Source organism: Mirounga leonina, unplaced genomic scaffold, assembly GCF_011800145.1.
Source record: "Mirounga leonina isolate KUSES-001 unplaced genomic scaffold, KU_Mleo_1.0 Mir_178, whole genome shotgun sequence".
Taxonomy (NCBI): Eukaryota; Metazoa; Chordata; class Mammalia; order Carnivora; family Phocidae; genus Mirounga; species Mirounga leonina.
In genome coordinates this window covers 11222436-11250038 of record NW_023270464.1, presented here as the reverse complement: position 1 = coordinate 11250038, position 27603 = coordinate 11222436, and the positions used below count along the sequence as shown (strand labels likewise).

The following is a 27603-nucleotide window of genomic DNA, read 5'->3' as shown; positions in this document are numbered from 1 at the left end:
GGGTCCCGCCCCAGTCTGCGGGGCCTCCCAGGCAGCGGCGGGACCAAAGCGGCTCAGAAGAGGGGACAAGACCAGGGCAGGAGGGAACCGGCCGGCCGGCAGAGCCCCGTACGCCCAGCAAGATGCTGTCCTGGCGGCTGCACACGGGCCCCGAGAAGGCCGAGCTGCAGGAGCTCAACGCCCGGCTCTACGACTACGTGTGCCGGGTGCGGGAGCTGGAGCGCGAAAACCTGCTCCTGGAGGAGGAGCTGCGCGGCCGGCGCGGGCAGGAGGGCCTGTGGGCCGAGGGGCAGGCGCGCTTCGCCGAGGAGGCGCGCGGCTTGCGGCAGCAGCTGGACGAGCTGAGCTGGGCCACGGCGCTGGCCGAGGGCGAGCGCGATGCGCTGCGGCGCGAGCTGTGGGAGCTGCAGCGCCTGGGCGAGGAGGAGCGCGCCGCCCGCGGCCGCCTGGACGCCGAGCTGGGCGCAGAGCGGCGCGAGCTGCAGGAGGCGCTGGGCGCGCGCGCCGCCCTCGAGGCGCTGTTGGGCCGGCTGCAGGCCGAGCGCCGCGGCCTGGAAGCGGCCCACGAGCGAGACGTGCGGGAGCTGCGCGCGCGCGCCGCCCGCCTGACCAAGAGCTACCGCGCCCCCGGCCCCGCCAGGCCCCCGCCGCGTCTGCGGGAGGTGCACGACAGCTACGCGCTGCTGGTGGCCGAGTCGTGGCGGGAGACGGCGCAGCTGTACGAGGACGAGGTGCGCGAGCTGGAAGAGGCGCTGCGGCGCGGCCAGGACAGCCGGCGCGAGGCCGAGGAGGAGACGCGGCTGTGCGCGCAGGAGGCGGAGGCGCTGCGGCGCGAGGCGCTCGAGTTGGAGCAGCTGCGCGCGCTGCTGGAGGAAGAGCTGCGGCGGGTGCGGGAGGAGTACGAGCTGCAGGCGGAGGAACGGCAGGTCGGTGCGCGGGGGCGGCCCCACCCCGGGCCCGGGCCTGTGGTGAAGGGAGGGGAGCGGCGGGGCTGTCCGGAGGCGTTGCGTGCGCCCGGGGCGTGGCGCCGCCGACGGGTGGGGCCGGGCCCGAGGGGGCCCGAGCGGCCCCCCCTCCCGGCAGCTGGGCGCTGAGGGGGCCCCCCCGCTCTGCGTCGGGGCCTCGGGGTCCCGGCGTCTCACCAGCCGTGGAAGAGGAGCGCGGTTTGCGGGTTAGGGTGGCTGGTCCTGGCGGAGGGTCCCGTCCCTGTCGTCTCGTTAGGTTGTCCGTTTCTTTAGCTCTTGCTAGGAGAGGGTGCATGCTGGCAAAAGACCCAGGACCCAGCCAGCTCTAGGCTCTCTTTCAATGTCCTGCGCTTCGTGGACCGAATTCGCATACAAGTCCAGCAAGAGGCCCCTCTGACTTCCAGAAGCGGCTTCGGAAGCGACGGCTCATTCCTTCTCGGCTGGGTCTCGGTGTTGGGAGGTGTCTCGGCAATGTCAAGTCCTGACCGGGAGCCATTCAAAATGACAGCCCCTCGGCTGTAGGGCACCCCTGGGGAAAACTTAAATAGTTTCCTTAAACGGTTTTTATTTAGCCAGAGTGATTTCCCAGGAGGAGGCAGCCCGTTTGGCTCTCTGGGCCTCCTGCCTTGTGTCTTCTTGGGAGGGGCAGTCACCTTCATGCAGAAACGAGCTCCACGGGAGATGTTTTTCTCACAGTCTCCCAAGCAGACATCGGGTCCCTGGATAGTGGAAAAGTTGTGGGAACGGCCTGGTCCCTGTGGCAGCATGTAATATAAACAGTTACTATAAAAGTGCGCAGTAATAGAAACAGTTACTATTTCAGAGAAGCGAAGCCCAAACCTCTGACACTGACAGGGTGACACCTGTGGCCGATTATTGTCCCAGTCCAGTACTAGGCTTGGCCCTGGGCCCGCCTCCTGGAGGCCAGAATTGAAAAATGCCCCCAAATCATACTCTCCGTAGTTCTCAGGGTGACAGTTTAAAATAACACTCTCACAGATTCAGAAATATTTTAAGGGGATAATTTGTAGCTTGGAGTTAAAGATTTGTGGTAGAAGGATTGTGTGCTTTTTTTTTTTTTTAAACGCAGGGAGTAAAGGGAACACAGTGGCTTTGGCCTCGAGGACTGTGGTGATGTGACAGGGGTCCACAAATAATCAGCAAATATCTATTGACTACTCCTAGGTCCTGAGCACTGCCTTGGGGTTTCAGTGTTCAAAGAGCTGGAGTCTAGATGGGAAATCCTATAAAGCAGTACCATACGAAATTGTTTGGAATGTAATTTTTTGGAATGTGGGTTTTGTTGGGCCTCTGCGTCATAATTTTCAAAATTACCCCCCCACCCCAGCCCGGGGTTGTAGGTAGAGCAAGGACAGGGACTGGCTGAAGTGTGTGCTGATTTCCAGCACTTATTCTAGACTCCAGAGTGCTTCCCTCACCCATGATGAGGGCCAGGGAGGCTAGTTTCACAGGGCCCCATGCTCTGTGTTGAGCAGAAGTGAAAAAGCATCTTAGCATAGAAGAAACTTCTGCAGGGCTTTTAACCCAAAACAAGTGCCTGGAACCGCTGCTACCGCCCCGAGGGCCCGAGCTGTGCCAGAAGGTTCGGAAACTGCTTCTTTGAGGTGTGTTGGGTGGGCCAAATCCTCACCATTCCCTTGCAGTTGGAGCTCACTTGACTCATTTTGGACCCTGAAGCTCTGGTTACAGGGTTCTTTCTCAGGACCCATTCCCCCCTAACTAAAACTTAGTGCAACCTCAGATATGAACAGATAGAAACAGCATGCTGCTCAGAGCCAAAGCCCAAGTCCTGTAGAGGCCACTCTCCCCCTCAGTCACCCCGCCCCAGCCACACCTGCCTCCGGGACACCATGCGCTGTTTCCATCTCAAGACCTTTGAAGGCAAGGGATTTTCTGTGTTTTGTTTTGTCCACTGCTTTATCCCCAGCACTCAAGAACCAGGCTCGGCACTCGACGTGCCCAGTAGTGGTCGGATGAATGAATGAATGAACCGAATGTGTGTACCCTGTGAGCTGTTTTTATTACCCCTGTTGCGCAGATGGGGAAACGGAGACACAAACAGGGGCAGAGCCAGAATTCAGGCCCAGGCAGGGCGGCTAACCCATCCCCCTTCCAGTCAATATAGAAACAGCAGAGGGGCGGGCTTGGGATGTGCAGTCGGCATCACTGTCCCACCCTCTGACACAGAGCTGGGGGGCTGCACCTGATGGGGACTAGGGCCCCACCCTCAATAGTCTGTCTGGTGCTACCTCTCTCATTGGAATTTGCTTCTTTGCCCTAAAAGTAGGGAGCAAGGAATGTCGACGGGAGTTGGAATTTTTCTCGCTTCCAATTTGTGTAGGTTTCATCACACTGAATGTTCCCTTATCAGTAGTTCGAATCTTTCCCCAGTTAGCTTTAAAGCCACCGAATTTCAAATTGCATTCCCAAAGGTTCAACACCAAACCATGAGTATTTTTTTTTAAAGGGTAAAAATACCAGGAGTTTTGTTAAGGAGTAAGTATCCATGATTTAACCCCGAGCCCTTGATTTCTTCAAATTCTACAGAAGCTCGCTCTGGGGAGACTGAAAATACCATAAAACCGGGTTTAACTAATATACTCTAGTAGATGTTTCATTACTAAGAGTTACCCTTTATCAGGTGCTTCTCGCGTGCCAGGTACCCCAGGAACCAGGCCCTTCACATGTATTCACTCTTAGTCCTCAGCGTGATCTTATGAGGTAGATATTAATATTAGCCCCATTTCACAGACGATGAAACTGAGGCACATATGTCACCTAGTGGGTAAGTAGCTAAGCCAGGGTTCTCTTCAGGTGCCAGTGTCTGAGCAACTAAAAAGGGACCCAACATTTCCTCTCTTCTCTGTTTCATCAAAGAGAAACGTTTAACCAGGATTCTCTCTGCCTTCAGAGAATAATGGTAATTGTGCTTCCTAAGGGCTAGCCCAGAGGGGCCCCATCCATCGGAAGCCCTAAAATACTTTCTGACCCTCCCAGCTGGCTGTTGTCAGAATAGTTTTTGGGTCAGATGTGTTTCATTTACTTTTTGTGTACCCTGTGGTTTAGTGGGAACCCTCCCCTCCCCCACTCAGTGCCCACTGCCTTTCTGGCTCAGGGCCTCCTCTGCAGCCCAAGAGAGCCAGATGCCGGCCGGGACTCTCTGGGAAAAGTGGTTCTTCCCCTAAGGCCGGTGTGTTAGGCCCCACCCCCCAGATCTGCCAGAGAGGTTTGCCGAACTGACATCCAAGTCCCTAGCGTTTTCTATGTGGTTTAGATCACTCGAAGCCAGAGTAATACACCGTCTCCCAGTTTGCCGGAAGAAGTTTGGACAAAAGCTCAAGACCTTTTTGGTTGACGCCAGCCTTACCCCTATAAACACTGAGATTTTTGCTTATGAAACTGAGCTCTTAGCCTTTTGAGGCTGACTATAAAAGGCGTCCAAGTCCCCAAAATGTGACTGAATGAGAACTTTCTTTTGACTGGAAGGGGGATGGGTTAGCCGCCCTGCCTGGGCCTGAATTCTGGCTCTGCCCCTGTTTGTGTCTCCGTTTCCCCATCTGCGCAACAGGGGTAATAAAAACAGCTCACAGGGTACACACATTCGGTTCATTCATTCATTCATCCGACCACTACTGGGCACGTCGAGTGCCGAGCCTGGTTCTTGAGTGCTGGGGATAAAGCAGTGGACAAAACAAAACACAGAAAATCCCTTGCCTTCAAAGGTCTTGAGATGGAAACAGCGCATGGTGTCCCGGAGGCAGGTGTGGCTGGGGCGGGGTGACTGAGGGGGAGAGTGGCCTCTACAGGACTTGGGCTTTGGCTCTGAGCAGCATGGGGAGCCGCTCGGTGACTCTGAGCACAGGTGAGGGGTGACCCGACTGTATCTGAATGCAGTTGCTCTGGGAGCTGTGGGGGACACAGACTGTGGGGGACAAGAGTGGGAGCAGGGAGGACTTTTTAGGGGACCTGTGTACTAATCAAGGCAGGACGTGCTGGATGCTTGGACCAGGGGCAGCAATGAGGGGCTGAGAGGGAGCTCTTCTCTGAGGTTAAGCCCACCAGGGTCTGCGGATGGATGCAGTGGAAGAAAGGGGGGTAGAAATCCCAAGTCGACTCCAGTGCTTATGGCCTCAACCACTGAAAAAAAGGGAGTGCTCTTTGCTGAAGGGAGTTGGGAGCAGGAGATTAGGCCGATTTGGGTGGGAAATCAGAGTTCACTCTGAATGCCTCTTAGATGCCCACCTGGTATTACAAGATACAATTCTGAGTCTGGAGTTGAGAGTATTATCTGGACTAGAGCTAGAAAAACTTAGCATTCCACTAACGCTTGTTATTCCAAATATATTGAGTTTTTGTGTCTCGGTGAGGTTATCACAATATTTAAATTCCCTCAATCTCTACCAGTCAGGATTCTGAGTGACTGTGACATTCACAGGCTCTTCCTGTTTTGGCCGTGGGACTTGCTCAGCAGAGAGCAGCTCCTGTTGGGTGAAGAGAAGGAGCTTTCTTTGGACCCACACCCCAGCATGCTCTCCCTGGCACAGACCTCCGTTGCATCATCACTTGTGAGGCCATCCAGAAGTTCCCGAAATAGCAACTAAAAAAGGTGACCTCTCTCCCCAGCTTTTATAACATTAGGTGGGACTGCTTTTGCTTGGTTAGAATCAGCATGCTGGGTCTCTTGCTCTAGTACCTCTTCCCGGCCCACGGTTTGAAAACTGACAAAGTCAAAGCCAAGTTGAAGCTTGCTTCAACCAGCAGGATCGGTTACAGTCTCTGTGGAGACTGTTAGGAGCCAATAAGTCGTACTTAAGTTCTCGCTTCCAAAAGTCAAGTAATTTTCCTTTGACAGTTTCAGGAGAGTTGAATCACACGGAAATGTGGTTGGAACTATACTTATTTTAACTGCAACACAGCTTGGGGGTTTTTTTTGCCCTCGTATTTTGTGGGGTGCAGACCTATTCTGTGCCCTCTGGGAAGAGAGAGAATCTTTGCGCCTACCTGTGGTTTGGCATGACAGGGAGATCCTAATCTGCTCAGGAGGTTTGTGGATAGAGAATTGAGTGCATGTGATATTTTTTTTTTCTAAGCAGTTTAACAATAATTGAAGTTCTCTTTAAAGATAAAATTAGTACAGATTTCCAAGTTTTGATAGGTTGCATTTCTTGCAGTAGAAAGGAGTAATCTCTGGATGTTTATAGCACATCTTATACTCTAACCTTAGACCTGGGATTATATTCCCTCTAAAATGGGGGAACATAGGATTTTAACACCAAGACTTAACTACAGAATGTCTGAATGTCATGGCTAAATTTTGACAACCCTGTCAACTGAAATCAAGACTGGAATGGTCTGCTTTGGTAAGCCTCACTATCTACTTACAATGCTGGTTTTGGATATTAACAAAGATCTACCCTGGGATACTAGCTAGAGATTCTTAAATTTACTCCTTTGCTTTAAAAGCTAAATGGTTTCAGTTTTTATTTTTAGCATGCTTTATACACACAAAGAGAACCTAGCAACAATCATTAGCTGATATAGAACTCTTAGGGAGGCAGGATTATTTACATGCCGATTGTACATCGTTTAAAATGGTGGATCCAGTGTGAGATCTTAGTTTATTCATTCGTTGGTTTTGCAGACCTTATGTATTTATTGCAGACCTTTAGCATGTCGCCTGGTGCCTTTGGTGGAGGGATTACAAGAGGAATGGAAATAGACTGTCTTATTTGAATCCCACAAAGACAAATGTCTAAAAATGTAGCCAGTTTAGTTAATTGTATTCAGAAATAAGGCTGTTTTCCATTACAAACCAGAAGTTAGAGAATATGGACTTGTTTCAGTGTTTAAATACTTGCTCTGTTAATTATTTCCCAGAGCAACTAAAAAGTGTTGATGCAAAACTGTAACGCAGAGTAATGTAAAACTGTAAATGGTACCGATGAAGTCTCTGTGGTTATTAACTGAAAGATACTGTCAATTTAAAATAGCACATTGTTAAGGGGGTAGCAGGCATTCTCTTGATCATTTCAAGTCCAGTTCACCGATTGTGTGCTGTGCGATTCTAGGACATGGGCAGTTTTCTAGAGAGGGGGGATGCCCGAGGTGGCAGGCCATGACCTTCAGTGTCTCCCAGCCCAGCGGGGAGAGAGAGAGATGGACAGACGGACAGATGTAATTAGCCAGGTGCAAGTGGACATGCCCTAAGGGCTGGGAGCATGACGTGAACACGTGAGGAGGGAGTGCTCACTTCACGACGTCCGCCAAGTACAGTCAAAAAAGATTTACGTCCTGGTCCGCATTGACATTTATGCCGGGAAGATATTCCTGTCTCATCCGTGTAGCTTTTCTAGGTGAAACAAAGAGCTCTGTGAGTGTACCTGCTTAGTGTTGGGGGAAATCATGAGTGTGGGGGAAATTCTTCACGTCGGAGGGACTTCCGTTTTAGATATTGCAGAAGCCCTGTGTTCTGGTCTGGGCTCACTTTGAATAGCATCCTCGTAGACCAGGGTGAGGTGTTGACTTTCCTAAGCAGCTGATGATGTTTGAATGGCAGAGATGCTTCCATGAACTTCGAAGCATTCCTTCTCCCTAGAGAGTAGGAACAGAACAGCCAGTGTCCTGCCAAAATTGTCCGTGTGCAATAATAATAATTAAAAAAAATTCTGTGGGGAAGAAATATTGTATTTATTTATTTCTTTTAAAGATTTTATTTATTTATTTGACAGAGAGACAGTGAGAGAGGGAACACAAGCAGGGGGAGTGGAGAGGGAGAAGCAGGCTTCCCGCTGAGCAGGGAGCCCGATGTGGGGCTTGATCCCAGGACCCCGGGATCATGACCTGAGCCGAAGGCAGACGCTTATCGACTGAGCCACCCAGGCACCCCAAGAAATATTGTATTTAAAATCACCCTTACAGTGACTGCATCTTTAATAAGCCTAGAGATTTTGTTTTTTTCCATTTTGCATCCTGAACCATTGGTACCTTCAGTTTGACCAAGCGGAGCTCCAGCCCTCTGATCTAAAAGCGCTTTGTTGGGGCGCCTGGGTGGCTCAGTCATTAAGCATCTGCCTTTGGCTCAGGTCATGATCCCAGGGCCCTGGGATCGAGCCCTGCGTCGGGCTCCCTGCTCAGTGGGAAGCCTGCTTCTTCCTCTCCCACCCCCCCGCTTGTGTTCCCTCTCTTGCTGTGTCTCTCTCTGTCAAATAAATAAAAATAAAAATCTTAAAAAATAAATAAATAAATAAATAAATAAAAGTGCTTTGTTCTCCTTAGAGAGTGATCGCGTGCCTGGAGGATGAGAAGGCGGCGCTCACCTTGGCCATGGCTGACCGGCTGCGGGACTACCAGGAGCTCGTGCAGGTGAAGACCAGCCTCAGCCTGGAGGTGGCCACGTATCGGTAAGGATGCTGTACGGGGGCTGCCTGGGCGAAATCCCCCGTAGCCTCGTTCAGCACTCCCTGTGGGCTGCCTCTGCAGTCTTCTGACCATGACTTTGCTCTCAGAATATCCAAGTGGCCTGGGTTAAAAGACCATATCTGGCTGGGGCATGCAGGTAGTCTGCCTTGCAGCCCTGGGCTGGCCTCCCTGTGTATTGCCTCAGCCAGCCTCTCATCCGGGCCCTTCTGACCATTAGTGAAGAGGGAGCAGGCTATTGGGTGGTCCCTGGCCTGGGCCCGAGGCAGCCACTAAGGGGCGAGGCCTGCCTAGGGCAAAGCAGCTCTTGGAAGAGCCTCCAGCTGGACGGAGGGGTGGGCAAGCCACTGGGGCCTCTGCTGGGTCCCCCCCTCTGAGAGCCGGGCTATAGCTGAGTACTGCAGAGAGGAGGGTCCTCAGAGGAGGCACCAGCCAGCTTGTCCTTCTCAAGGTCCGTCTCCCACAGTCTCCTTGGAAATCTCACACGGGGTGGAAAAATCACAAAATGCAATCAAGCTGGGTCAGGTGATCGAAATTACTAATAAGGAAAACTTCCAAACAGGCTTTATTTGGGGGAAGGAAGCATTAGTCAGGACTTTTTTTCACTTACTAGTGACCGAAGCCCTTCTCAGACTGGCTCAAGCCAACAAAGGCATTTATTACTCACTTGATGGAGAAAGTCCCTAGTTTCAGGCACAGTAGGTCCAAGCGCAGTTGACAGGGACAGTCCCTGCTGCTTTCCCTGGTCTCTTCCTCCTCGGCTCTGCCCACGCCATGGCAGGATGGGCCCCAGCCAGCTCCTGGCTTTGTCCTTGTAGGCTTGCCCCCCTAGTCGGAGGAAGGGGCTCTTTGTCATCCGTCTCAGCCAAACTCCTAGGCCCTGCAGTCTGGCTCCGTTGGGCCATGTGCCTGTCCCTGTCCCTGGTCAGGGGGACAAAGTGCTCTGGAGCTCGGAAGGGCCCACCCTCCCGTGAGCCACACGGATTGACCCTGGGATGGGAGGTGCCCCCAGACTGGCACCATCCTAGAGCAGATATGAGGTTGTCCCAGAAGATCCACATCTGTGCCCATGTTAGCTGACCTCGATGTCCCGTGACTCTTTTCCCTACAGAAGCAGTTGGATCTTCCTTGTTGTAATAGTTCTGTAGGTTGGATTTGGAGACTTTGATCTTGTGCTTTGTCTGTCTGGGATTTGAGCCCTTTCCTTCCTTGCTCAGTCCTGCCCCTCGTTCTCTGTTGTGAGAAGTCAGAGCGCCTGGTGGGCATCTTCCCTGCGTGTCCAGGGCCTGACTTTTTTGGTAGGTATTCCCACCCTAGCTTTTTTCAAGGGCATTGACGGGGAGCCTTTGTGCTCGCGTCGGCAGCCTGATTGTCGGCAGAGACAGTTTACGGCCTCTGTCTGTTCCTGGCATTGCTCTAACCCAATTAGGGATTGACTTGGCTACCTCCTAGGAATTTAGAAGGCCACAGGACTTTCAGGGAAGCGAGTAATTGATTTCACTGTATGTCTTTCTGACGTCCAAGTTCGTACAGGGAAAATGAGGAGCCCAGCCATGCCCAGCTGCAGATACCAAGACCAGGGGTTAGAACAGCTCCATGCCTCCCCACCTCCCCGCGCTCAGGATTTAGTCTGGGAGGTGCCCACAGACCTAAAAGACATACGGGCAGTGGAATATAACCCATTTCTTTGTACAAGCCGAATGCCTAGTGTTTCTATCACTGCCTTGTGTCCTGCAGATAAGCCCTTGGCATCTCTTACATGACTTCCTGTATTTTGTCTTGCTGCCCGTGTTCTGAGAACAGGGAAGAAATGCATATTTGTGTTAGTGCCCTTCTGCTCTTCTGACCCCGTCACAGGGGCCCACTTGATCTTTAAAAATCACGACCCGCTGTCTTTGAGGAAGTTGACCTTCCTTCCATACCCTTGCCCCAGGGAGTGCAGCAGCGACTGTCAGCCTCTTGGGGACCACGGCCCAGGGCCCCGTGCAGTGTGACTCCTCACCAGCCCTGTCCCCAGGGGCCAAGGCTGGCCGACGGTGTGGCTGACTGAGATCAGGTGGATTTGTCCCCGGTTTTCCCTGCAGTGGCCGTTCCCCCGGTGTTGCGGAGTTGATGATTAGCATCTCATGTGTAAGGGAAGGGGCTGTGGCGCCTTCAAGTTGGAAGCACAGCCCAGTACAACTGGAATTTGTCCGCTGTGCTGAGGCCAGCTCTCGAGTGTCACGCGTGCTTCCGAACCCAGATACTTGGCCCTTTCCGGTTAGCCTTCAAGGTGAAGAAGGAACACTGCTAACAGAGTAGTATCATTTATAACTAAAGGTAGACTTAGAGTTTATAAGTAAAGATGCAATTTAATAAAATAATAAAATGCGAACAAAGCAAACCGCAGCGTCTAAGGCTGGAGGATCTCCTCAAACCTGGTGGGCCAGTTGGTGACCCGGGAAGACACTGGTGCCTTGTTTGGCGGGTGGGTGTGAGAATGAGCCCTCTCCTCCCGGGGCTGGCTAATGCTGAGACCCCAGGGAGAGCCCAAGAGAAGGTGGGCTGGCCCAGGGGCCCGGGCTCGCCCCCCCATCAGCCTGTCCCCAGTGAAGTTATATGGGGCTGGAGGGGCACATCCACCCCGTACGTAGTCACAAGGCTGTTCCTGGAGTGGAAGTGTTTATTTACACTGGCAGCCAAGCAGTGAGGGGGGAGATGCTCCGACAGGACAGCGTGTGGTTCTCAGCCTCATCAGTACCTGGGGGTCACCTGGAGAACCTGATAAAGCATCAGCCCCTGGGCCCATTCCTGGATGTTCCAATCAGCTTGGCACAGGATGGGCCCAGGCCTGGTGCTTTTGCAGCTCCGAGGAGGATGGTCAGGTGCGGCCAGGGTAGAGAACCACGGGTGCAGGGCCTCACCGCTCCAGGGGCCCACAGACTGACGGCTTTGGCATCGCTGGGCGTCTCAAGCCTGCGGGAAATGCAGAACCTCGGGCCCATTCCAGACCTTCTGGTCAAGGCCGGCCCCGCAACAAGATCCCAGGTGACTCAGGATGCATGGCACTGTCTACAGAGCATCCCGGGAGCATCCCAAAGGCACTGAGCTGGTCTCACTGTGGCCCAGAGGCGGGTGAATGATGGGCAGGCTGAATGGTGTGCAGGGTGCTGGGGGGGTGGGGGATGGTGGATGAGGCCTGCAGCCCCGGCTTCCAGATCACGTGGGAAGGGCTTCCAGGCCAAGGGGCCAGTCTGGGTGAGGACCTGAGGACTGAGCTTGCGTGGTATCTGTGGTAATGCCAGGCAACTTTGGGTTTGGGGGCCTGGCCTGGAGGCCTGGAGGGCTGTGTGGGATGGATGGACAAGAGCCACAGACGTGAGGCCATGTTTTGTGAGTGGGGCCCGTGCCCTCAGGCTGCTCCAGAGACGTTGGCAGGCAGCGAGGTGCACAAACCTACAGCGAAGTGTGGCTTGGTGTTGAGGGTCATGTGCTGTGGACCAGGCTGCGTGGACCTAAGTCGCCTCCCGCACTGTTGGAAACAAGAAATGCCTCGTAAGACACACGAGGGCAAGGTTTCTGGGGAGGAGAAGGGAGTTGTGAGAATCTGGGAAGGCTTCAGGAGGGAGGCGAGATTGATCGGGGTCTTGAAGGATGGTGGAGATTTGAACAGACATGCAGGAGAGGGGGCGGTGGGGAGTGGGGGTGGCACGTGGGGAGGGACCCGTCCACTTAGGTAAAAAGCCAAATCAGATGACGAAAGAAAGTCCTATAGGCAGGTCACTGCCAACGAATAGGGTCAGAAAAAGACAGTTCAGAGGAGGGACCGAGAGCTTCCAGCCCACGTTGGCAGGAGAGATTTTCCAAAGAGGTGAGATTTGAGTTGGCCTTGGAGGGGTGGGCAAGTAGATGGCAGGAAGCCGACTGGCAGGAAGGACTCGGGAAGGAGCTCCAGGTGGATGAGTCAGATCGGGAAACAAGGGGAGGAAGGAGAGTGCAAGGTGGGTGAGCAGAGGCCTGGGAAGGAGGCAGCTGAGGTGGACTTCCAGTGGCAGTGGGGGATGGGGAGGAGGGGGCTGGCGGCCTGCTCGCAGGAGGACTGGGTGCAGGGAGGCCTCAGGAGGTCCCTGCAGTCCTTGGAGATTCAGGTGGGGAGGAGCTGACACGGGGGTGGCCAAGGGGGCCTCTGTGAAGGCTGACCAAGAGCCGGAGCCCGGCAGGGAGGAGCGCTGGGCGCGGATTGGGAGGCTCCTGGGTGGAACCCCGGGGGAAGGGTGCCGCTCATCACTTGCTCTTTCAGGCCAGAGGCCAGCCCTCTCCATGAGGCAGCTGCTCATTCAGACCTGGTCCCTAATCTGAATATGGTGAAAACCGGGGCTGGGGCGCCATCCCGAACCCGCCCCAAACCCTTCTCACTGCCGACCTGAAGATCTGCCCCCAAAGCTGCAGGTTGAGAACTTGCAGAAGCCTGGCTAGAAAATAAATAGTCTCCCCTCCTCCACCCCCTGCCCCCACTGCCCGACGAAGAAAGAGAACAGAGCCCAGTCATCAGGAATAAGGTGTTAGGGGCGCCTGGGTGGCTCAGTCGTTAAGCGTCTGTCTTCAGCTCAGGTCATGGTCCCAGGGTCCTTGGGTCGAGCCCCACATCAGGCTCCCTGCTCAGCAGGAGGCCTGCTTCTCCCTCTCCCACTCCCCCTGCTTGTGTTCCCTCTCTTGCTATGTCTTTCTCAAATAAATAAATAAAATCTTAAAAAAAAAAAAAGGAATAAGGTCTTAGAAAATATAATGAAAAAAAAAAAAGATATTCAGATCTGAAACAAAAAAAAAATGCAAAAACACCCAGGAATAAACTGAGCCCCAAACCCACAAAAACGCGGGCTCTGAAAACCATGTGCACCAGAGGCCCATCCTGGCTTTCTGATCTGGGGGACAGATGATGCATTTTCCCTCAGAATTTAAAAAAGAGGCACTTTTTTTTTTTTTTTAATGTTTTGGGGCTGAAATATATAACAGTTGTTCTAAATGTCACCTGAAGAAATGGAAAGCAGAGCCAGACCATTTTTCAAAAGAAGAGTACTGAAGGGAGTCTTGGCTGGCCAGATATGAAAATGCAATGCAAAGATTTGTGGCCTGGGCTCTTTTTCAGGCAAAGTCCTTGTTTTAAAAGGTTAGGTTGGAAACAACAACGTCAGAACACGGTCTTTGTATGTCTGTACAGCGGGGACGTGCGAGCTTCCTGTTTCCTCTTAGGCTGGCTGGAAGCAGAAACCGCACGTTTCAACTGGAGGAAATAAATATTCCATCTCTGGATCTGGACCGCTCACAAAGCAATAGAGATAACCCCTAGCAATGGCAATTTCACCGTCATGATGGTATTTCTGGTCGCTGCATTATTATGTTAGGCCCACCTACCCCTTTTCATGCACCTGTTCAAAGGAAAACAGTTCTTTGGAATTTCCCCAGTGCTTGGAGAAATACATTTTGTTTTGCTAAAACAAAATGTATTTTTGTTTTGCTCCTACTCTCTTGAAAACTTAACAACCGTGTTTTAACATGGAGACTCAGCTGGTTATTAGGCGAAATACTTGAAGTTAATAAAATCTTGTAGTTTCAAGCGGAGGAGGCTGAGGGGGGGTAACCCATACATTTGGGTCCCAGCCTTCCCCACATCACTGCAGAAATGGGTTGCTCTCTGTCCACCAGGATTTTAGGTTATCCAGCCTCTCTTCCCCTCTTGGGACTATTTCAGTCAACTGAAAACAGCTTTCTTCTCAGGTCAGTCAGATGATGATGATCATGATTGTGACCATTGATTGAGCCCCTGTTCTGTGACAGCCGTTGTTTTGAGAACTTTCCAGTTAGCGACCACCACACACCTGTGAATGCTGCCTGTTTCAGCAGTGGGGAAACTGAGTCACAGAGGATTTGAGTGGCTTGCCCAACGTCACAGAACTAGGAAGCGGCAGGCCCAGGATTTGAATCCGGGCAACCTGGCTCGGGAAGTTTCTCCATCAACCACTCCCAGGGCTGCTTTTCTCTGTTTTATTAGTAATCTTGGTTGATCTGTCAATTATTTGATTTTTTTTCCCCCAGTCTCTAGAACTGATGGATAGGCTTTGATATGTGATTTAGAGCTGAGCACGGAAGGAATGACCAGGAGCAGCATGGCCTCAGTATTATCTTCCATACGCCTGTGGTGTGGGGCAGGGCCTTTCCAATTCGGATGGTGATGCTCGTCCATTCTCCCCACTTCCCCCTACTGCATCCAGCCCCTCAACCCCTCCAGTCAGGGTGGCAGGCTGTCCCCCACCCTCTCTGGAGCTTAGAGACCAGGGAGGCCCTTCTGAGACTCCTTCTCCCAGCTCCATCCCCTTTTCCTCCCACCACTCCCCACCTGTGTTTAGCCAGGAAGCACTTTGTGAACCATTCCAGTTGGCTCCACTGGCTTCCCTTCTGGAAACATCCTCCGACTGTTCCTCTTCTCTCACTCTTGTCCACATTTATCGGGGACATGGGCATGCCTTGTTGCCCCCAGGGCGGAATTACAGCGGACATGCCCTGAAATTCCATTAGGATAATCTATCCTGGACAGAGAGCCCCAGCCTACCCTGGGCCCCGCTCCGATGACCAGTGGGGTCTTTTAGGGCCTGGAGCCTGGCCAGAGGCCACATTATAGCTCACTTATGTGCTATGGATTGGTCTCAGACTCCTTAATGAGGCCAGGGACTTGGTTTTCCCGCACATGTTTGCTTATTTTCCTGCTTAAGAGGCCACCAACCTGTGGGTCTGTATAAAATGTTCACTAATAGCTCATGATTCAGGGGGTTGGCATTTCACACAGTCACCACGGCTTGGAGGCCGTTTTTCTCCAGTGCTCTCAAAATAACCAGAGAACGCTCTACCCTTTTCTTAAAGTTGCATGAGTCTATTCCTTAAAAATGTGCCTTTTGGCGCTTTTGAGGAACTTTCTGGCATCTCCTGAGCGATTCTGTTTGTGCCCCTGTCCTCTTAGTCCTGTGAGCTGTGCTGGTGGGGCGCAGGATGCCCCCGTGTGTCACGCCTAATTAAGGCGTGAATTAAATGACTGGTGCGACTGTGCTGGGGGGGGGGGCGGGGGAGGGGGGGAGTCCCTGCCTTCCAGGAGCCAGCCCTGCAGAGTGGGACTGAGTTCTTCCCCAGGAGGAGCTTCATACGCTCTCGGAGAGCCCTGTAGGGGGGTTTTGATGGAAGTCACCAAAAGATGTTGAATATGCCTGCATTAATATGTTCGGGGAGGGAGGGTCTGTCTGCAGGATTTGTTCTTTTGAAAGTTTGTACGCAATGCTGTCGTCTTGGGCCTGGCAGGGAGGTCTGAGCAGCTCGTGGGGTGGGCGCCCAGGCGGCCTGGGTTCCAGTGGACTCTCCCTGCTGGGGAGGGAGCTGTGCCTTTGGCCAAGACGCGGTCCCTGCACTCGGTCCTCTAACCCCAGAGCTGGAGCCGGGGGATGCTTACCGTTGGCCCTGTGTGGGGGTTGCTACCAGGGCTTCCTGACATAGTGGAGGGGAGGGTCCGAGCCATGCTTGTGCCCAGTCTTAGCCAGGCCTGGTGACCAGCACGTGACCACACACACACACCCCTCGGGGGGCACGGGCGCCCCCTCCTAGGTAACCAGCGCGTCCTACTCAGGGTCCTGAACTCAGTCAAAATTGGATTTGGCCCGAGAGAGGAACTAAAGCTTTCGTCTTTGAGGGGTGAGGGAAGCTGTTTCCCCCAGCCCCCCTGCGCTGCCCTGTCACTGAGCTCTCCGCTGACCCGGACTCCCCACGAGCACTTTCTGTCCTGGCTGGGGCGGCTCTAGGCGAGGCCCTGTGGTCCCCGCGGCTTTCCCTGCTGAGCAGCCCCAGGGAAGATCTGAAGTGGAACTTGGCCTTCTCACCAAGCCCCGCCCCCGACGCTGTGGCTTGCCCCCTCCTCGGTGAGCTGTCATCCTGGGGCGCACACCCCCAGGGTCCGACTGCTACCCTGATCCTCCCTCTTATTATATACAGACCGCAGAATTTTCTCGGTGATGGAAGCTATTTGTGTTCCTGGAACCTGAAATGCTTGGTCATGAGGATGTGGGATTAACGGGTTGGTGTCCTGTTTCCTGGCTTCTGCCCCGAGTGGAAGGCTCTGGGCCCCAGCCCCTTGTCTTCCTGAACGTTCGCATGCGTGCACCTCAGCCGCTGCTTCCCAGTGGAGTCCCACTGGCCGTTGTCTTTGCTTTCTGCCGCAGGAGGGGTGCTCCCTGGCTGTCCCCCCCACCCCCCGCTCGCCTGCGGGGTTCCTCGCTGCATCTGAAGCAGGGGGAGTAGAGCTGGGAGCCGGTTTGCCCAGACCGCCGAGTCCCTCCCCTCGTCTGGCGTCGCTCCCCTGACTCCATGCCCAGCTCTCGGGGGATAATACCGCTATTTCCAAGCAGCCCTGCTTCCAGTTGCCCTTTGCCACGCACAGTGGACGCCTTGGAACCGAAGGTAGTGACGACTTCCCGCTCTGCTCTAGCGACCAAACAACTGTTGTTCCCCCAGCAGCCGGTGACCTAGGGCGTCTCTCTGAGTGCCCGGCCTCTGGTGCTGGCCTTCGGGGCCAAAGCCTGCCCCTCCACTCTGTCCTCGGGGCTCCGAGTTGTGCCCCTGAATGACCGCTTAATGATGAGTCTGCAGTTTTAGACTTCTAGACGTGGCCCAAGGGATCAGCCACCGAGTGCTCTTTGCTGTTTTATTGCAGGAGATAATGGGATGCTTCTGTGGATGCCCCGAGTCCCCTGGGGTGGTGCTGGTGGAAGGGGGGGGCGGTCTGCAGCTCTTCATTCTCCTCGTCTGCCTGCCCTCCTGCCTTCCATTCTCTCTCCTTCCCTTTAGCTCTAAGACGTCCCCAGGGAACCCAGCATGAAAACGCACATGCCGTCTGGCTGCCTTACGTACAAACACATGGCAGTCTTTGCCCTGCTCCTAGTCAGCCAACCTGTGACTCCAGGACGACCCCAGTGGGGGTTGTAATCATTCTGGGGCCCTCTGGCCCAGGGTGACCTGCCATGCATGGGCCCTCCCTGCTTCCCAGACAAGCCAGACCCCTGACCTCCCCTCCTGGGCCCACACCCGCTCTAGCTCCTCCTTCTCCTTGTCCTGGCTTTGGAAGGGCTTGCCTCTCCAAAACTTCTGAAGCCCTCGCCGCTCATTAGGTTCATCGCTCCATCCAGCCAGGCCCGCCGAGCGGGGTTTGCATCCCTGTGGTGCAGTATCTTCGGACACGAGTCCTAAAACACAGGACACTGTGATAGCGTGGTCACCGACCAAATACTACATACTGTGGCTTTATAGCAGCATTTCTCACTCTTCTGTTTCCTGATGAGGTTTGTTTCTTTTTTAAATTATTTTTACAGAGCCTTACTGGAAGGAGAGAGTAATCCAGAGGTATTGGTCTTGACTGAGCGCATTGAAAACGTGCCACAAGGTAAATAGAAGAAAAGCTAATTATTTAATTTTAAGATGTTTTCCACCTGAACAGGTTCATTCCATGGCTAAATAGTAAAGCATCATTTGTCTGGAAGAATTTGGGTTAGATATGATTTTTTTCAGGTGAGTGTCATTCATCCCTCTCTTACGTACCAAATAGATTTTATTTAATGGGTCATGGTTTAAATAAGAATGTACATGGGAATGCGTGGAAAAATGCTTAGTAAATTCATTTATTCATCTGGCCAGTGCGGGGAGGGAGGAGAAGGTGCTGATGTAGAGACGGGAAGCGTGAAGGGCGAGGAGGAGACTGGGCGGGCGCTTGTGTATCACCCCCTTTGGAGGGAACGCCCTTTACAGACTGGAGACTTGCAGCTTTAGCACAAGTTTGGGGTGGTATTACTTCGTGGAGCAGGGAGTCAACACTCTGGAACTTGCTCCCCCGTGAGGGGCAGAGGTGGGAACGGTTACACCGTTCGTATTACCCTGGGTTGGCCTGGTCAGCTCATGTTGATGCGTGTGGTGCAGGTGTCCCTGGGTGCCCTGAGGTCTGTCTTGATTGAGGCCAAAAGCTACGGAATAAAGCTCAATATTCCCTATAGCTGCAGAACTGACAGAACAGGTGAGCATTCATTAGAAGGACCCTAAGAACCTGTAGGATAACTTTAGAAAGAAAAAAAAAAGCTTTTAAAGTCCTATAGAACTTACAGGGCTTTCTGGCTAAGGAAGGGCGGATTGAAGAACCTGTAGGATAACTTTAGAAAGAAAAAAAAAAGCTTTTAAAGTCCTATAGAACTTACAGGGCTTTCTGGCTAAGGAAGGGCGGATTGAATTACGTCCAGTATGCTCAGGCTGTGCCTCAATCGGCAGAGTTTCAGTCTCTATGAGTGTTCCCATATTTGAAATCATGGCACATTGGGAATGCATGTATTCGGTACTTCTATCAGGAGAATATTTGGTTAACAGCTAATCTGGAGAGATGGCAGATTTAAACAAAACAAAACGCTGTTCATTTTTATTTTTCAAAAATTGCATCCCTCTTAGGCACATCACAGCTTTGAAAGGTCACTGGGTTCAGAAGCACAGTTTTGGCTCTAGGTATCTGTGACTGGTTCGGATTTGGTCGTAGGTGGCATCTGACAGGTTTGCTTTCTGATTTTGAGAGTAAGGTTGAAAAAAGCCAAAGATGTCATTCACCTGATTTCAAGGTTTACTTAGCTGCATTTTTTTACGTGAGGGTTCATAAGTCTTCACTTAGAAGGAAGAGAGGAGAAAAGGGCTGGGGCCAGACTTGGAGGGGAACCAGTGGTTTGGGGCCAGGGCTTAGGGATCTCTGACAGCTTTGATCGTTCAGCCTAGGAAGAGCTCAGCAAGAGGGCTCCTGGGAGCCTGGTAACTTGTTTCATTCACTGATTGTTTTGTCAAGCTTCTTAAAGGATCCAGAGACAGTATTTGTAAACTAAATTTAGTTTTGCAGTTATGGATTATGCTAAAAGCAAGTAGCATTAGAAGAAAGAGGATGGGGGGGCGCCTGGGTGGCTCAGTCGTTAAGCATCTGCCTTTGGCTCAGGTCGTGATCCCAGGGTCCTGGGATCAAGCCCCACATCGGGCTCCCTGCTCAGTGGGAAGCCTGCTTCTCCCTCTCCCACTCGCCCTGCTTGTGCTCTCTCTCTCCCTGACAAATAAATAAATTCTTAAAAAAAAAAAAAAAGAAAAAGAAGAAAGAGGATGGGTTGGGAACTCTTTTATGAGGCTTTGAGCTTCCAGATCATTCTGTGTCCTGTACGATATACGTGCCCATTGACTGTCCACTGAATAAATGTACAGATGTGTTCCTGGATAGTGTCTTCATAAGCACTGATAAGTTCACTTATGTTTCTTCTGTAATACTGTCCAGAGTAATGCCGGCCACTTGCTCACAAGGCGGTAAGAGCCTGAAAGCGGTCTGTCCTCTTCCGTACTTCTCGGTGGACCTTAATTAAAAACCAGATGTTCCTGCACTTTCCCCAGGGGTTCATCTTCTGGGGCCTCTCTGTTTAGGATTAGTATGTTGATCTGTCTGTCCTAAAGGGGCACCTGGGATCTGTCCTAAAGGGGATCTGTCCTAAAGGGGCACCTGGCTTTGGCTGCCGTGACAGGGAGACCAAGCTGGGGGTGTAGGCTTTACCCCGCCGATGGGGTGTGGCAGGCACCAGGGGGCGCTCTCCGGGAGGATGGTGCTCCTGGCCACCTTCTAACCACCGGCTGCCATTCCTAAGAGCAGGTGCCCTCGTGGTGGAGTTTGGATACACCCAAGGTAGCACCCTCTGTGGACGATCCCAAGCCAAGCAGGGAGCCCAGTGAACTGCCTCCCACCCCCAGGATCATGACATTAAAACAGACCGTAGTGCTGGTGCCTGGTTGGCTTCCTGCTCTGGCTCCTTGTCGAATGAGAAGTTTGTAAATATAGAAGTGTAAAAATAGACGAAGTCAGGGAGCCTTAGAAAAAGTTAAGTTCTGCAGGACTTGTTGGCCCAACATGGAAACGAATGGTGAGTAAGAGCCCATGAAATGGTGGAGGGACAGTGTCAATTGGTGTTTAGTAATCCTGTACTTTGTAATTATAAAGCTCTTCTCCGCTGAAATGTGTTAAAGAAACTTAGGTCAACAAGGTAGAGATGAATGTTTCCAAATTATCAGGATATTGTGAAATTTCAGCCGTGGAAACGGGCACCCCTGACCTCTCTCTCTCTTTTTTTTTTTTTTTAAGATTTTATTGATTTATTTGACAGAGGGAACACAAGCAAGGGGGGGTGGGAGAGGAAGAAGCAGGCTTCCCGCCGAGCAGGGAGCCCGATGCGGGGCTCGATCGCAGGACCCCGGGATCATGACCTGAGCGGAAGGCAGACGCTTAGGGACTGAGCCACCCAGGCGCCCCCACCCCTGACTTCTCTGATGCGTGTACTGTGCTCTATGATCACGCGGTCGATGTTTGTTAAGATCAGTAAGTGGAGAGAGGTGTTGGCTCAAAGCACGTGTCGTGCTCTATTTTATTGTAACAGGACTTTTTAAACTACCAAAAGAAATGATTTGGGGATTGAAAATCTCTCATTTTTACAATGGCCCTTCTGCCGTCATAGTAGGCTTTTATGATGACCGACGGGATTTGACCTGCGGTGATGCTTTTAAGATGAAAGAAGGTAATGATGCCTGTCCTTTTCCGCAGAGCTCCGGAGCACGTCCTATCGCTGCGCCAGCTCGGTGTTACAGAGGGAAAATGAAAGGAATCTGTTTGCCAGGCAGAAAGCACCCATGGCCAGCTTCAGCCACAGCCTGGTGCAGCACCCGCACCTGCCGGCCCAGCCCGTCACTGCAGGTGCTGCCGGAAGAGGCTTCCGAGGCTCAGAATATTCTTCCCGCACCACCACCCGGCAGGAAACAACTTACGAAGAAACTGCCGACTCGCGTGAGAAAACCTCCAAGAGTCAAACCAACTTCAGAACTTTCTCTCCGGCGCACAGTCTTTTAAGAGACCCTGAAGCTCCAGCGCAAACATTCCCCGAGAGGCCGAGAACCACAGGTACGAAGGACGCCTCCGCTCGTGAGGCCCGAGAGTCCACCGTGGCCCAAAAGTCCTACCGACAGCAGCGGGACGACGGGCCGGCAGGCGCTTCCAGAAGCACTTGGTCAAGTGAGAGGACCGTCATTGTGGGAAAGAAGACAGAAGCTAACGGCACGAGGGAGCAAGACAGAAACAGGCCAGAAACCGTCCAGACAAAGCGGGAGGAGAAGGTGTTTGATTCCAAAGAGAAGGCTTCCGAGGAGAGAAACCTGAGGTGGGAAGAGCTGACGAAGTTAGATAAAGAAACAAGAAAGAGAGAAAGCCAGCAACTGCGGGAACAGGGGAGAGGGAAGGAGTCGGCGCAGGAGAAAAGCGTGAGAGAGAGAGAGGTGCCCATCAGTCTAGGGGTCTCCCGGGAGAGCGTGCCACAGGAGGCCCCGAAAGCTTGCCAGATGCCCCCCGAAGAGGACGCCCCGGATGGTACTGGGAGAGGCGTGGAAACCCGGGAGGCCCGGTTCAGGATGGGCCCCGGTGACATTGCCAGCCCGCCGAAGGGCGAGTCCACGACCGAAACCATAGCAGAAAACATCGTGTCCAGTATCCTGAAGCAGTTTACCCAGGCTCCGGATGCAGAGGCATCTGCCGATGCTTTTCCAGACACAAAGGTCACTTACGTGGACAGGAAAGAGCTTGCCGGCGACAGGCAAACAAAGACCGAGATAGTCGTGGAGTCGAGACTGACGGAGGAGGTCGATGTTTCAGATGAAGCCGGCCTGGAATACCTTCTGAGCAAGGACGTGAAGGAGGTGGACCTGAAGGGAAAGTCGGCCGAGCGGATGATAGGAGACATAATCAACCTTGGTCTGAAAGGAAGAGAGGGGAGGGCAAGGGTCGTCAACGTGGAGATCACCGAGGAACCCGTGAGCTACATCAGTGGTGAGAAGGCAGAGGAGTTTTCTATCCCGTTCAAAGTAGAGGAGGTGGACGATGTGTCTCCAGGCTCCAAGGGGCTTGTTGACGAGGGAGAAGGTTATGGAGGAGAAGATACCATGTTCTCAGGGAATCGGCATAAGGAGACCAAGTGTCCCCAAGAGGACGTAACCCACGTCGAGGAAGTCACGGAGGCAGGCGACTCGGAAGGAGGAGAGCAGAGTTATTTTGTGTCGACGCCGGATGAGCACCCCGGGGGGCAGAACAGAGACGAGGGCTCGGTGTATGGGCAGATCCACATTGAAGAAGAGTCCACCATCAGGTACTCTTGGCAAGATGAGATTCTGCCAGGGACTCGGAGAAAAACAAAGAGGGATGATGGGTCAGGAGAGACGGTTGTGAGGCCACCGGATGTCTTAGAAGCTCCGCTGGAGGAAGACGTGGGTCATACTCACTGGCAAGAACAAACTAGAAGCGGTGAATTTCGTGCTGAACCCACAGTCATCGAAAAGGAGATTAAAATACCACCCGATTTCCACACGTCCATCAAGGGGGCCTTCAAGGAGCCCCGACACCAGCTGGTGGAGGTGATCGGGCAGCTAGAAGAAAGCCTTCCGGAGCGCGTGAAGGAGGAGCTGTCGGCCCTCGCCAGAGAGGGTCAGGGCGGGCCCGAGAACATGTCCATCGACGTCAAGAAAGTGCACACCTCCGGCGGTAGGGCCGTGACCTTGGTTGCCGAAGTCAACCTCTCGAAAACCGTGGACGCCAATCAGTTAGACCTGGAGGAGCTGAGCAAAGATGAAGCCGGGGAGATCGAGAAGGCCGTGGAGTCGGTGGTACAAGACAGTGTGGCCGAGCGGCACAGCCCGGCAGCCCCCGGGAGCCCAGACAGGGAGAGCGCAGCGGAGGCCCCGGCTGCCGGCCTCCGCTTCAGGCGCTGGGCCACCCAGGAACTGTACCACCCCTCCGGTGAGGAGGACGACGCCGGCAGGGCCTCCCCCGGCACGGAGCCGGCCACGTCCCAGGGGCCCGTGTCGGCCACCGTGGAAGTCACCAGCCCGAGGGGCTTCGGCCAGTCGCACGTGCTCGAGGACGTAAGCCGGTCTGTCCAGCGCGTTCAGATAGGCCCCACTGGGGTCTGGAGGACTGAGCACGTCTCTCGCGAGGGACCCACGGCAGAGGTGGTGGAGGTAAGTGGGGAAGGTGACCCAAGTCAGGCAGCCAGCTCGGCAGGCCCTCCCCTTCCCCCCCGGTCTGTGAGGCACCTCACCCTGGGTCCTGATCAGAGTCAAGTGGCCAAAGAAGTCCTTCTCCAAGGATCCGTCCCTGCCTTTCAGGAGGTGGGGGGCCCAGGAGAGCCTGGCCCCGTAGAGCTTTCCACAGACATGGAGAGACACAGTGTGTTTGGCTCCAAACAGTCTCATGCTAAAAGGGAAGTCATTTTTCAGGGCCCCATTTCCAAGGGCGGGGAGGGGTGGTGATTATTTTCAAACTGCAGAGTCTGTGGGTACCGCAGACTTCTGTAAAGCCCCTTCAGCTAAGCCCTCGAGCGGGGTTCCGTGAGCAAATCCAGGTCACGGCCCCCCTTTCAGACAGAAGGGTGATCAGGGAACGGCAGATCCACGAGGCAGGTCAAAATCGCGTCTCCGAGGCATCCGGCCACTGAGCAAATCATCCCCTTGCCCGGAGCGCTTAGTGACTCAGAAAACAGTGCTCGCAGAGAGGGCTCGGCAGACGGGAGCCAGGCTGCTCGTAGGTACACGGGGGGCAGGGCGATCCTGGAGAGGGCGCCTTCCAAAGGGCCAGTTCCCTGTCACCTCTGAGGCCAGTGTGGGAGATGCATCAGGGGCAGAAGAGGCGTCGGGCATGAGCGGGTGCACTGGGCTGGGTCCCCGCAGCAACAAGAACCTCTGAACAGGTCGCCTTCCAGGACCTGTGTGTGAAACACTTGCACCTCCGGCTCAGTGGGTCCCCTGAGCGAGGCGAGGTAGCAGACAGCCGCAGTGCTAAGGCGGGTTGCGCTGGGGCCCCAAGACACTCCGTTTCCCTTGCAGGTGGACGTGAGTAACGTAGAGGTGACCCCCCGCTGGACACGAGAGACCACAGTCTTCTTTCCCGCAGGGACGGAAGCGGCTGCGCGTGGCGGCCCTGACCGGGATGCCTGGAGAGACGGGGGCAGTGGGAAGGCCTGGGTGGCCGGCGTGAGCTCTCAGGGCTCTGCTGGGGCCGGACACCAGGTCCCCGGGGAAAAGGGCAAGGAGCAGGCTGAGTTTGACAGGACGGTGCAGCTGCAGAGGGTGGTAGACCGAAGGTCGGTGATTTCGGATGAAAAGAAAGTGGCCCTTCTCTACCTAGACACTCAGGAGGAGGACAGTGAGGGACGCTGGTTTTGATGAATACTTTGTTCCCGGTGGTATCTTCCAATCCGAGGCAACACACACACAGGCCTTTACTAATTGGAAGGAGGGAAGCTCACTCTTGATTAAGACGCCCCCTTTTTCTTTCTCCAAAGAGCGCTCCAGGCGATGTCAATTTACTCTATAATCTGTAAAGGTTTCAAGTTAATTCACGCCTTTAAAGGTGTTGGGATTTTATTTTTGAGTTGGAACTGAAGACGAATAGGTTTTTTATCGTTTTAGTCTCCAAAGTTCCTTTTCCTGGAGTTTTCTCTCCACTGCTAGAGACAATTTCTACCAGTTTTGCTCCTGCTCACAGAAATGCCTCGCATCTGCCTAAAATTATAATTAGCTATCCATACGGTCAGATGCCTATATGGTAACAAGGTAAAAGTAATATATTTACGAGTCAATCTTACTTGCATGTGCTAATATGAAATAAAAAACTAGCATTGAAAAGGAAAAATGTATACGCTTTTCTAAGCCTTCTCGAAAAGAAATCCTAGGAAAGAAGCAGCGCTTCCGTTAAAAAAAAAAAAAAAAAAAAAGCTCTAAATGATTTTTTCTTTAGGAAAAAGTTAAATTCACTTTAAGACCTGAATGAATTGCTTTCTATGTGCAGAGCTTTAAAAAAATATATATATAGTGTTTTATTTATGGAGAGAAGAGCCTCAGCCTATGGTGATATTTCAAGTCCCTAATACACTTGCTGTGTTTGCACAGGTCCCAGAACCCTGCACCAGTCCTGCGTGTGCAGGGGAAATGATTCTTGGGACTAGCTTCGAGTATTTTCTTTTGCAGCACTAGGTGGTTAAGTAGCGCACGGTCTAAATACTCTTTCTTGTTACAACCCGAGTTCTGGAGTAGCCAGCTCCTATCAGAGTATTCTCGAGCTTCTCTGCACCCTAGCCCTTAGCATCTAAACGTTTAATTTTCCTGGTGGGAGGCAGACCCCGAAGACCATACAGAGAACGCTGATGCTCGGATGAGAACTTGCTTCCCAGATGGTCGTGCAGTTATCCCTGGAAGCACAGGGCGGACGGTGCCTCCCAAAGAAGCCCTTTCACCCCACCTCGAAAGGGGCCAAGGTCTTTCTGAGCTCAGAGACGTCGCGATGAAGAACCACCACCAATCTCAAGGAAGTTTTTGAGTTTTTAACAGAAATGATTACAGCTGGGGTGTTTTGGTCGGGGGAGTCGATACTAATGTTGAATAGAAGAAGATGTTTTAGGGGAAGAAGCTGGGCTCCCCTCTGGTTGCCCAGCACTGAAGCACCCAGGAGGGGCCCCCGGAAGGCAAAGGCCCTGCCCTCCTGGGCCACAGGATGCTGACCTTCACATCCATACGGTCGCGTTTAAGACACTAGAGCGAGGGTGCTTTATTGGGTTTGTTTTCTTTTACATAAGGGCATTGCTTTTAAGGCTTCCATCTTCAGAGGTAGGGCCTCATGCAAAAATAATATTTCTCGCAGCAGTGTTATTTTAATCCAAGCTAGTTTCTTGCACATAAAGTCGAGCCTGTATTTTCTCTAACACAGAACCTAGAGCTGCCGGTAGTGAGCTGAAGAATAACGATCCGAGGTGACATCAGCCTCAAGTGGGTTATGGTGATGGGGGCGGTGGTTATGGCACGAGGGGGGCGGGGTCACACAGTGGCTCTCCAGCCCCCAAGACCTCCATCTCCTCGGCCTCCAGAAATGGCCACAGCAGAGAGTTGAGGGAGAGTGCATTTTCTTAATAAGCCGAGGAAAAATGCAGCAGAGCTTTCAGGGTAATCTGTCTTATAAACACTGTGAATCCGGGTGTAGACAAAGTTGACTTCCAAGTTTAAACCATTGTTGTCGGCCAGATGAGCCAGTAACTGTCACAAACTGGTACAGAGGTGACGGCTTTGCAAAGACTTCTCGTTTCTGATACAGTCAAGGATGGGCTGCTTTTCTGTTAGCCGTAGTGGGTGATGGTGTTTGTAGAAGTGATTTATTGGTCAAGGGGAGAGCCTACCGGTTTGATGGCAAGACAGACTGAGGATGGGGAGTCTGTTCTGTGAGTCCGAGTGGGCTTAGTTTTATGTCCCTCTCCTGCCTTGTGATCTGGTAAATGAGTGCTGACAGATTACTAATATGACCCACCTCTATTTGGAAAAGAAGTATCTGAGGTCTTAATTTATATTTCCATGTTAGAACACGGATCTTCAAGGAGTTAGCCTGCCAAGAGTATTCACGGATATGGACTCCCAAGCTATCTTTGGTTGCTCAGTCTCTGGATCACCCAGGAGCAGGGCAGGCCCTCCACACTGTGCAGATCACCCCACAGCTCCGGGTCCTTTAAAACCAGTCGCTCTGGAGGCAATAGAAATCAGCTTTGGGGGTGGGACAGAACCAGTATTTACCGTTGTGGAGACAAAACCATATTAACAGAATGCTTTGCACCCTCCCACTGGTGGTTTTGATATTGTGTGGTTTCCAGTGTATATTTAGGATGGAATCATCGAAAAAGCTGATCTTTCTAAGCTGTTCCCTACCGAGGGAAGTGTCACAAGAATGTATAAAAATAAAAATCTAAGAAAAAAACCCCACCTTGTTCCTGGAGAAAATGAATGTTTTCTAGTAGGTGTTTTTGTGCTTTCTATTTAAGCTCTAATTAAAACCTATATGTGTTTACATGCATGGTTTTTTTCTTTTTTTTTTTCTTTAAATGGTGGCACAGAATCACTGGGGAGACTCTCTCAGAAGTTTCGGTTCCTTACCTGAATTAGAACTTGGTGGTGTTCACACAGAATTAGAAAGCATGGCGGACAGAGCAAAAACCAGCTGGCTTGTATTCAAACACAGACTGGACAGTTTGTGGTAAGAATGTGGTCGTCACAGCCTGGAAGGCTAGTG

The 27603-nt window shown here is 52.7% G+C and overlaps 1 protein-coding gene across 1 annotated transcript; it reads left to right on the top strand.

Moving 5' to 3' along the window:
* SYNM (synemin) lies at nucleotides 1-27381 on the top strand. The gene is made up of 5 exons (XM_035024038.1): nucleotides 1-926; nucleotides 8262-8386; nucleotides 17783-17853; nucleotides 21061-23516; nucleotides 24381-27381. The coding sequence occupies exons 1-5, from the start codon at nucleotides 123-125 to the stop codon at nucleotides 24717-24719; spliced, it is 3795 nt and encodes a 1264-aa protein (XP_034879929.1). The 5' UTR covers nucleotides 1-122; the 3' UTR covers nucleotides 24720-27381.
* Nucleotides 27382-27603: the final 222 nt, after the last annotated feature.

Excerpts from the sequence above, each read along its gene's own strand:
- SYNM (XM_035024038.1), top strand. The coding sequence starts at position 123 with ATGCTGTCCTGGCGGCTGCACACGGGCCCCGAGAAGGCCGAGCTGCAG. Across the intron at positions 927-8,261 it reads TGCAGGCGGAGGAACGGCAG|AGAGTGATCGCGTGCCTGGA; the intron begins GTCGGTGCGCGG and ends TGTTCTCCTTAG. Across the intron at positions 23,517-24,380 it reads CCACGGCAGAGGTGGTGGAG|GTGGACGTGAGTAACGTAGA; the intron begins GTAAGTGGGGAA and ends TTTCCCTTGCAG.